The sequence below is a fragment of the Peromyscus californicus genome, unplaced genomic scaffold (assembly GCF_007827085.1).
Source record: "Peromyscus californicus insignis strain IS unplaced genomic scaffold, ASM782708v3 Scaffold_12__1_contigs__length_115047231, whole genome shotgun sequence".
Taxonomy (NCBI): domain Eukaryota; kingdom Metazoa; phylum Chordata; class Mammalia; order Rodentia; family Cricetidae; genus Peromyscus; species Peromyscus californicus.
In genome coordinates, this window is record NW_026294413.1 from 69,608,661 (window position 1) to 69,619,697 (window position 11,037).

The window sequence follows — 11,037 nt, forward strand, 5'->3', positions numbered from 1 at the left end:
GTGCAGAGCGGGGCCCGAGAATGAAGATGGAGATGGTTAGTCCCCAGGGCTCCTTGGATGGTCCTGCCTCCTCAGCAGCATAAAAATGAAAGGCAGGCAGTTGGAAAATAAACAGGAAGAGGGAAAGGTGGAGGCTGACCCACAGCCTCTGACAAGGAGCACAGTGAGAGGGAGAGATGAGCAGAGCCAGGCACAGTGTAGCTCACGGCTAATTTACCAGGGGCTGAAATTTATGATTTTATTTTTCTTTTTCTTTTTCCTTGATTTCCTGGGCAATGATGCAGCTGGGGGACAAAAGCACTTGTGTTCTCTACGTGGGCCAGGCACCACCGAGACGGAGGCTGGCAAAACCATCAGCCTGGCCAAATCCTCCCCCGGGGGGCCAGACCACCTCTAGCCAACTGCAGTCTGGTACGTAAGGCCACTTTTGGGTGGGGAGTGGGAAAGGAGGGGGTGTCCAAGCCTATGATCCTTTGGGAACCTTTCTTAACAAAGCCACCTGGACAGCAGCAGGGCGGGCAGAGGCTGGTGGTCGAGTCTCTAGTGTCCACTCAGACACAGAAGGGGCACTTAGGGAGCACTCTCCCTGTCTGAGGGACACCTAACTTTCTGCGCTACGTAGATCAGTGGAGAAGCCAAGCCACTTCCAAAGGATCACACGATTGCATCTGGAGCCCAGAGGGGGCCCAGCTCCCTCAGGCAAGCAGTGGTTCATCCTCTGCCTCGACTACCCAGACTTCTGGCTCAGCCAGTGGCATTAACAATACATCATCCTCATCCTCTGGGTCCAGGACTGCTGTGTGAGGTCCAGCTGGGGTCCAAGTGGGTCCTGAGGGCCACAGGCTGGGTAGGAGGCGGCCTCGTAGGACCTGTACAACTCCAGACAGCAGTGAGGGCTCTAGAGGCACTGAGAGTAGAGGCCCTGGGGGCTCAGAGGCAGCGGCAAGGGCCGGAAGTGTGCTCGGGGTTGGGATGGGGGACTTGATGGGTAGTGGAGGAGCCTGCTCGCCATCCTGCCCCCCTACTGCTCCACCCTCACAGGTCTGGCCTGTGCTGTCATCCAGGGCCTCGGAGGGAGCAGCAGATGTTGTGACCTGGGATCTGGTCTCAGGAGCCCGAGCTGGGGTACTGGTTCGAGGAAGCAGGCCCCAACGACGGAGACGGCGAACCAGACGGCGCACTGAGCGGCCACGCTGGCGACGGCGGCCTCCTGAAGGGCCTCCTGGAGTCATATCTTGGCGCAAGATCTGGAGCAGAGAACGCAGGTTCCCCAGCACAGAGTTCTGCAAGGAGAGGAGGCAGGCATCAGTCAGGGGTCCGAATGGCTGGATGAAGCACGGTGCCGTGATGGAGCCACAGCAGGGTACAAAGCCGGCACCGTGGGGCCCAAGGTGGGAGGAGTAATGACTTACATCGTTAGGGTTCTCTGTAGGGAAGTCTTCCACAGGTGGGATGGCACCCTGGGCAATAAGCTGCCCGTAGGAAGGAGGTGCCTGCTGCTGCACAATCTCAGCCTCCATGCGGGAGAGGGGGGCAAAGACGCTAGAAGGAAGGCGGGCCGCTCGGTCACTCGTCACTCCAGTGAGGGCAATGTGCCTCCGCCTAGAGGGCCTCTTCCCTCCAGACCCAGGCCAGGGCAGATGGAGTCAGGCCATGGTTTGTCCAAAGTCACGTCCCTTCCTTCCTTGCCCCACCTCCCCCTCAGCCCCCATCCCGCCGCGGGCAGCCCGACTCCAACCAACCTGTACTCCTGGGTGCGGATGGCATAGAGTTTGCAGGTGCAGCCCAGAGCGATGACCAGCAGCAGGCCACACACTAGGCTGCCAATGACGGCCGCTGTGATGACCTTCCGGGGCAGGGCGTAGGAGCAGTCCCATTCGTCACTGCCGTCGGTACAGTCCGGCTGTCCGTCACACACCCACGTCTCATACACACACTTCTCATCCCGGCACCGGAAGTTGCCCGGTTGGCAGTGCCGGCAGCGTCTCTCGTCGGCTCCGTCAGCACAGAATGTCTGGTAGTTGCAGCGGTCGGCGGGCAGGTAGCAGGCTGTGGCACCGGGGGTGCCGGTGGCTCCACAGGGGAAGTGCCCAGGGGGGCAGCCAGGGCAGCCCTCCTCGTCCGTGCCGTCGGCACAGTCCCACGAGCCGTCACAGCGCTGCGCTTCACTATAGCAGCGCTCGCCCAGGTTTTCACCAGCCCCCAGGCCTGAGCCCAAGCCACAGGGTCTGTCCCAGGGCAAACAGTATCCCCGAACGTGGTAGGTAGCATTGAAACCCCGGCCGTTGCTCCAAGCAACCGTGTGGTAGGACACAACAGCCTGACCAGACAGGGTCTCCACAGTGACAGCCTTGCCATTGCTGAAGTGGGTGAGACTACGCAGCAGGCGAGGGGTCTCAGGGGGCCCGGCACCATCATAGACATGCACTGCATCTCCATAGCCCAAGTCCAGGGCTGTGAAACGCACTGCCAGCCTCCTGCCATCATGGGGGTCCAAGAGCCACAGGCAGGACTGGGGGTGGGAGACTGAGGCCAGGTGGGAATATCCAGGGGAGGAGAAGACCCCATAAAAGTCCTCCAGCGTGAGATTGCAGGATGGAGCTGGGGCAGGGGCTGGGTTCAGGCGAGGGAATGGGTCTGAGCTGCAACCTGCCTCATCAGAACCGTCGCCACAGGCATCAATCCCATCACAGCGCTGAGCCGCTGGTATACAGCGGTGGTTCAAGCACTGGAACTCTTCCTGCAGGCACAGCAGCCAGTCTGCAGAGACATCAGAGAGACTGGGAAGCACCCGAACTCCCGGGAGCCTTGCCTCTTCCCTGGGACTCCCACTTCCAAGGGTCCCAGGGAACGCCCCGTTCAGCCTACCTTGACTATAAGACAGCAAGAAGCCCTGGCCCATGGGTGCTCTGGACCCAACATAGATGTAAGTAATGGTGACATTGCCCCCTGGAAGCTGCAAAGGGCTGGCAGGAGCCTCGCACAGGGAGACTGGTGGCTGGAGAGGGGAGCGCAGGGTTAGGTGCTCTGAGCCACAGGCCAGGTGCAGCTTCTGGAACCTATAAGGATCAGGAGAGCAAGACATGAGGTGTTCTGGATTTTTGCTGGCGCCCTCCCCTCCTCATGACAGGTCCCCCGTAGCCCAAGAAGCAAAAGCAAATCACTTGCTTACCCATGATTCAAAGATCCAAATGAAAACTCAGCCAATCCTTTGGCCGTAGATATAATCAATGGGAGAAGTTCCAACAGAGGCCAGTGGCACCGTCAGACCACAGGACCCTCCTGGAGCCCTCTGAGAGAACTGACTGTGCTCAGGGACCAACCAGGCTTATTGAAAGTAAGAAGTACTAAGGCCAGGCTTATTAATTTCCAGTTGCTGCAACACCGTCACCCAAGTGCAGTGGCCAGCAGTTCGCTGACCAAATGTTGTACCTGTAGTTCATCAACGACAACGGCTCAGCCCTACAACCCAAATGGTAAAATCTGAGCTCTCCATGGCTGTCCCCTGGGGCGCAACCACCTCGTGAGATTGTTCTCTCCTTCACACACCTCTCTGGATCTATTCTTTTTATCTTTTTTCAAGACAGGGTTTTCCTCAGTGTAGCCCTGGCTGTCCTGGAATTCACTCTGTAGACCAGGCTGGCCTCAGACTCACAGAGATCCGCCTGACTCTGCCTCCCGAGTGTGGAGATTAAAGGTGCCACCAGGCTCTGGGTAAATTCTTAACAGGTGAAGTGTGAGATGCAAACTGCCAGTTGACATGGGCCCCAGTGAGGAGACTTAGATCTTTAGTAGATTTGGGGTAAGAGGCTGGGATTGTTGCTTAGAGGTACTCACCTAGGATGTGTGAAACCCTGAGTTGTACCTAGTACTGAGAGCAAAATAAAACAAAAACAACCAGGAAAAGAAAGGACAAAAGAAAAACGAATACTGGGCCTGTGGTGACTCCACAGGAAACCCCAAAACTTGGAAGGATGAGATGGAGCACAAGCTTAAGGCTAGCCTGGGCTACATAGTGAAATTCTGTTTCAAAAACAACAAACAGAAAGAAAGGAGAGGAGAGGAGAGCCAAGAGGGAGGAGAGAAGTGAGGAGAGAAGGAAAAATAGGGAAGAAGATGGGAGTGGAGGAGAGAGGGGGGAGGGGAGGGGAGGAGAGAGGTGGGAGGGGAGAGGAGGAGAGAGAGGTGGGAGGGGAGAGGAGGAGAGAGAGGAGGGGAGGGGAGAGGAGGAGAGAGGGGAGGGGAGGGGAGGGGAGGGGAGAGAGGGGATAGGGGAGGGGAGGGGAGGAGAGAGGGTAAAGGGGAGGTGAGGAGAGGGGGCACAGGGGAGGGGAGGAGAGAGGAGACAGTGGAGGGGAGAGGAGGGAGGGGACAGGGAGAGTATGGATGGAGCATGAGCCATGCAGAAAGGCAGGCCTGGGGAAGGTTTGTTTTGGCAGGGGCTGAACCCAGGACTTCCGCACACCCTACACAAGTGCTCCACCAATGAGCTAGTACTACAGACCCAGCCCCCCGAGGAAGAGTCTAAGCCGATGAACAAGTAGCCTATGCTACGGATTAAAGGACTCATCACAAGTCTAGTTGAGCCCAGAATAATTTCTAGAGTCCTTTGGACATGGCCAGCGCCCAAGCTAAACATCTCCACCACAGCCCAGCTTCAACTGGCCATCACTGACCTAGGAGCCAAGCTTATGGAGCAGACCCAGCCAAACCAAACTCTATTCTTCTGCTGACAAGGATGGAAATGCCACAGGGAAGTGACCTGACTTTTCAGAGGGAGACGGAAGAGGCAGTAGAGAGCAATGGGGACTTGCCTTGTTTCTCACCTGACAGTTACTGTCTGTTCCTTGCTGCCCAGGATAACCCAGGTGCAGTTGGCAGGGGAGCTGCGGCTTTCCCTGCCCAGAGGCCTCTGTAAAGTGCCCTGTACCTCCAAGAGCACTGCTGGGGGTGTCTCACAAGCTGGAGAGAGAAGGTGGGGACACTGGTAGAGTCCTTTAACACTCTGCCCCTCCCCAGCCTTCCGACCTCTGAGACCCCTGCCCACCAGTTACAACCCACAGATCCCTCTCTTCCTCTCCTTTTTTTTTTTTTTAAAGACAAAATCTTATGCAGCCTAGGTTATCCTCAAAGTCACCATGTGGCTGAGGCTGGCCTTGTACTGATCCTCCTGCCTCTGTCTCTGAGTGCTGGGATTACGGGCGTGGGCCACCCTCATTCCTTTCCATAGTTTTCATACTTCGTCTTAAATATCAACACCGTAAGTAATGTTAAGGTAGGCTCTGTGCCAGCAGTAGGCAGAAGAAATACTGCTTCCACTCTCAGGAAGACCTTATCCTAACTAGGGAGACAAAACACGGAAATTACACATAAAAATTGAGATGGTTCATAACAACTACCAGGTGCGTGCTCACGCTGGGCCTCATTCTCCTCTCTTGGAAAATAATGGATGGTGCCCATTCTAAAACGACAGTCTATTTCAGAATTCAGGAGTGAGAGAGTCTTTCTCTTGGGTGGGTGCATCTTCATCCCCACGCCCCAGAACGCTAGGAAGCATTAAGAACTCCTACTCACCAGTGTTTGGGAAAGTGATCCGGTCTGGACGGGCCAGAGCACCTCCTAGAGGGGGATCGAGAAAGGGCAGCAAAGTCACAAGTTTTCTTCACCTGGGCAACTCCAGAGGGAGGCCCATCTGAGACTTCCGGGTAGTTTCTAGGAAGAGGTAGAGGGGCCGGAAGGAGGTGCGTGACCTCGCCGAAAGGTCGCCTTCCCTGGCTGTGGGTGGGACGGACGGTGTGGTAAAGCCCGAGAGGGGCCAAGGCTCGACGGGGCGGCAGTCGCGGGTGGGGGGCCGGGGTCGCCCTGGAGGGCGCGGGACGGCGGGCAGTGACACCGGGGCGGGGACTCTTACCGTGGAGGAGGAGGAGAAGGGGGAGGGCCGGCAGCATCCTGGGCCGAGCAGGGGTGCCGGCGGGGTCCTGGGGCGCCGCTCGTCTACCTGGCAGGGAGCTCCGCGGGGCCGCCTGGCGGGGGCTGCATAGCCCCGGCGCGACCCGGGCTCGAGATGCCAGGGCTGGACGCGCGGCGGAGCGGAACAGGGGCGTCACCTCTTGCCAACTTCAGAGTTGCCGGTGCCCGGCCGTGCTCGCCGGCAAGGCCGCGAGCGCCCCGGCCAGGCCCGGCCGCCCCTGCCAGGCTCGACGCTGCGTCCTCCGCGGACCAAACTTTGTGGACTGTCCGTCTCCGAGCCGGCGCGCTGCTCGGTCCCCGCCGGCCCTCGGGAGCGGGAAGGCGGCTTTGCACAGCTCACGGTGCCCAGCCGACCCCGGCCGAAGCCCAGCAGCCGGCGACGAGGGGCGCGGCCAGCCTGGCCCCACCCCTGCCAGTCACCGCGCGGCCCCGCCCACCTGCGCTCAGCCCCTTTCCGGGTTCCTTTTGCAGTCGGGCTCTGGTTAGCCCTTTGCTTGCCGCCCAGCGTTATTTTTCGGGACGCCGTCTTGTAACATGGTGCCAAAGGACGTCTGCTTTGCCTGTAACTGTTAAGTGTCTTTGGACCCTCAAATTCTCAGTACTTTTCCTTGACCCAGCGCCTGAGATCCAGTGGCCCTTCTGGTAGTAAGCCTTGACTGTGGCAATTACCAGGCGCTATTATAATTATCTCCTACAGTGTTTATTCATCACTCCCGCCCCCGCCCCAGCTTTGGAAACTGACACTTCCTGTAGGCTGGGGCCTAGGCTGTTTGTCCCAACAGTGCAGCTTACTCCCCTGCTGAGACTCAGTAAGATCGACACAAATGGTAAATACATAATACGGCTTCATCACTTGCTGGTTCCGTGAACTTGAGAAAATTACTTCTCGGTTCAGCAGTCCTATAAAATTGAGGTTCACAATAGTGCAACTCCCTCCTGTGGTACTTGTGAACGTTTAGGGAAATAATGTAGATTGAGCCCTAAGCACATTGGCAGACATAGGAAGTGAAGCGCCCCTATCCAATAGCGGCTACTCTTTTCAGTCACAAGAGGTATAGTTAAATTTTGTGGGCTTGCCGGGCGGTGGTGGCGCACGCCTTTAGTCCCAGCACTCGGGAGGAAGAGCCAGGCGGATCTCTGTGAGTTGGAGGCTAGCCTGGTCTCCAAAGCGAGTTCCAGGAAAGGCGCAAAGCTACACAGAGAAACCCTGTCTCGAAAAACCAAAAAAAAAAAAAAAAAAAAAAAAAAAAAAAAAAAAAAAAAAATTTGTGGGCTTAAGGTTACCGGTTTCCTGTGGCACAGGTGGGTAATATTTACAAAGAATAACAACTTGAGGTTTTTCCACATTTCAGGCTTATTCCTAAGTAAACATTTAGTACACACATAGTAAATACTTAACAAGGAGAAGTCTGCCCCTCCGGTCAGTAGTCCTGTGAGGTAGATGCAGTAGTTACTTCCATATTACAGATAATGAAGAACAGGCATGGAGAAGTTAAATATTTTCCCCAAGATGAACATCTTAATCTGAAAATTCAAATCTGAAACACTCCCACAATTTTAAATTATTTGATCACCAAATAATTTAAAGGTGCGAAATTCCATACAGTGAAGGCTTGTTTCATCTGCAGAACTGCTAAAAATATTGTTTAAATTTGTCTTCAGGCCACTTGCAAGGTGTCTATGAAGCATGAAGGAATCCCACCTACATATGTGCTGTGGCATACATGCAACCACACACATGTACACATCTATAATAAAAAGAAATGTCAACAAATATTTTCCGTGCTTCTAGGGATTACTCACATATGCCAGGCATTGTTCATAGCTGAAAGGTGACCACACCCCTGGGAAGTCAGAGTTGTTTTTAGTCTTCATTGTATAATTGAGGAAACTGAGTCACAAATAGTTAAGATAACTTGTTCTAAATCAAACTCTTAGCATGTAGAGGAGCTAGACTCAGACAAGATTCAGTCAAGTTGTCTGGATCAGGCTCCCTGCTGTTACACATGACTTGGTCGATTCTAGAATCTTCAGATCAAAGACTTTGTCTTAGGGAGGGTCTCTTGTATCCTCTGCTGGCCTTGAATTCCTGATTCTTTTGCCTTTACCTCCATGACTATAAACATGTCACCATATCTAGCTAGAACAAGGATTTATTTATTTATTTATTTTTAGTTTTTCAAGACGGGGTTTCACTGTTTAACAGCCTTGGCTGTCCTGGAACTCACTCTGTAGACCAGGCTGGCCTCAAACTCACAGAGATCCACCTGGCTCTGTTTCCCAAATGCTGGGCTTAAAAGGTGTGTGCCACCACCACCTGGCTAGAACAAGGATTTTTAACACCTGACTACTTTCTAGACTAGATTTTATTTTAAAACAGCTGGTCATATTGGTGTATGCTTTTAGTTCCAGCACTCAGGAGGCCTAGGCAGGTGGATGTGTATGGGTTTGAGACCAGTCTGGTCTCCCTAGTGAATTCCAGGCTAGCCAATACCATATGATGAGAGCCTGTCTCAAACACAAACAAACAAACATTGTTTTGTGAATAAGGAAAGAAGTGATCTGCCAATCATTCACCTGTTTTTAGATTCATTGTTCTACCTCTTTGTGCAAACTGTATTTCCCAGGCTCCCTTTCAGAATAATCATGGTCTAGCCTCAGCTATTGGGGGAAGACTGGGGCAGGGAGAAGGAAGGAAGACCCAGGATGTGTCTAAACCCCTGCTTCAGCTTTGGGTGTGTCAGGAGCTCCTTGTCCTGCTCCCAGCTCTGGTTGGGTAGCTTAGCCTCTGGCTGCTCTGGTTTGCCACTTCCCTCCTTTGTTCCTCAGCTCCTCTCGGCTCTCTCAGCATCTCCTTCCAGGGTTTTAGCAATTTCATTTTATCTGTCCATATTTCTCCCATACACTCCCCTTTTTTTTTTGTACTTAAGATTTACATGTATTTATGTATGTGAGTATGAGTGTGTGTGTGTCACATCATGTGTGAGTGCCTGCAGAGGCCAGAAGAGGGCATCAGATCCCCTGTGGCTGGAGTTACATGCCATTGTATGTGGGTGCCGGGTACAGCCCTCTGGAAGAGCAGCAAGCACTCTTAACTGTTGAACCATCTCTCCAGCTCCTCTCCTTAGTGTTTTGATGCATAGTCTCTTGTAGCTGAGGCTCACCTTGAACTCCTCATCTTCTGCCTCTACCACCCCAGTGCTAAGATTGCAGATATGGCTTACCCCAGCAGTCTGCCGAGCACCTTCCAGGACTATGGAAGCTACTCAGCAAGGAGGAAGCTTCCTCGTCAGTGCCAACTTGATTTCTCCTTGTCTTGTGACCGAAGTGTGTAAGCCCAAGTTTCTTCTACTGGATTATTTTGAATGGCTGTTTCCTTGACCAGCAGTGGTCATCACTAGTACGTGGCATAGTTCACCAAAATTAAACCCATCATTCTAGAATCATTCTCCTTTGGGGAGTATTACTTGGGTAGTATCATAAACTAAGACTATCTGATTCAAGCCAATAGGAAGGGAGATACGAACTGAATGATAGCACAAGTAGCAGTTTCAGGTTGAAGAATGTATGCAAAGTAAATACATTAGAATGATGCCAGTTAGGAGAGCTGATCAACATATAACCATTAGGGGCTGGAGAGATGACTCATCGGTTAAGAGCACCGGCTGTGCCTCCAGAGGACCTGGGTTCAATTCCCAGCACCCACATGGCAGCTCACAACTGTCTGTAACTCCAGTTCTAGGGCTTCTGGCCCCCCTCACACAGACATACATGCAGGCAAAACCAATGAACATAAAATAAAACCAAATCATATATTAACACAAACAAACACATAAACATTAATTCCCTGAAGATGTAGAAAGTGAGTTAATCAGATTTTAAGGTGAAAGGAATTAGAGTTAAGTGACAGAAGACACAGTATTCTGGATGCTACAGATTTCTTTTCTTTTTTCTTTCTTTCTTTTTTCTTTTTTGATTTTTCGAGACAGGGTTTCTCTGTGTAGCTTTGCATCTTTCCTGGAACTCACTCTGTGCAGGCTGGCCTCAAACTCACAGAGATCCGCCTGGCTCTGCCTCCTGAGTGCTGGGATTAAAGGCGTGTGCCACCACTGTCCGGCGAGATTTCTTTTTTCATCTTTTTTTCTGTGCATTCATGTGCTGTAGCACACACATGGATGTCGAAGGACCACGTGTCAGTTTTCTCCTTGTGTTCTAGGGGACCTGGGGACAGAGCTCACCTCAGCAGGCTTGGTGGCAGGTGCCCTTGTCTGCTGAGCTGTCTTCTGGCCCTCTTCAAGCTTCTTTTTAGTTATGTATACAATTATATGTATATAGATGTGTGCATGGCACAGTGTGAGTATGGAGGTCAGGGGACAATCTCCTCCTCATGCTCACCTTGTTACCACGGGCTTGCTGGCTGCAAGCCTTCGGGGATCCCGCTTCACAGGGGTTTGGGAGATCCAGTCTCAGTGGCAAGTTCTTTACCCTGTGCGATGGTTAATATTGTTGATCAACTTTACAGGCTCTGGAATCTCCTAGGAGATAGGCCTCTAGGCACACCCATGAGGGATGGTTTAGAATGTTAGTCTCCACGCAGGCCTGTGAAGGGATTATTTTAATTAGATTCATTGAGATGGGAAGACCCATGCTGAAGGAGCCCCACATTCCCTGCCCTTGAATCCTGGACCGCATAAGAAGAAGGAAGCTGCCTGAACACCAGCAATCACAGTACTCTGCTTCCTGTCTGTGTGTTTTATGTGGCCAGCTGCCTCAAGCTACTGCCACCAGCATTTGCCTGCCATCATGGCCTGTACCCTTGCACTGTGAGCCAAAAGAAACGCCTTTCCCCTTAAGTTGCCTTTGTGAGTATGCTCCATCACAGCAGCAGGAGATGCAGCCAACACTCCCACTGGGCCATCTCCCCAGCCCCAGGAGTGTGCAGAATCTGACAGCCTCCCATGATGGATCCAAGTGTTTATGAAGCCAGAGAGATAAAAAGGCAAACTCCTGCAGTTCAGTTAAAAATATAAGTTCACTCAAAGGTCAGCTAAGGGGCCGAAGAGATGG

The 11,037-nt window shown here is 52.9% G+C and overlaps 1 protein-coding gene across 1 annotated transcript; it reads right to left on the minus strand.

Moving 5' to 3' along the window:
• Positions 1 to 209: 209 nt before the first annotated feature.
• Lrp10 (LDL receptor related protein 10) lies at positions 210 to 6,329 on the minus strand. The gene is made up of 7 exons (XM_052733255.1): positions 5,912 to 6,329; positions 5,575 to 5,619; positions 4,827 to 4,962; positions 2,869 to 3,059; positions 1,743 to 2,760; positions 1,413 to 1,542; positions 210 to 1,283 (listed from the first exon to the last, which is right to left on the minus strand). The coding sequence occupies exons 1-7, from the start codon at positions 5,946 to 5,948 to the stop codon at positions 696 to 698; spliced, it is 2,145 nt and encodes a 714-aa protein (XP_052589215.1). The 5' UTR covers positions 5,949 to 6,329; the 3' UTR covers positions 210 to 695.
• Positions 6,330 to 11,037: the final 4,708 nt, after the last annotated feature.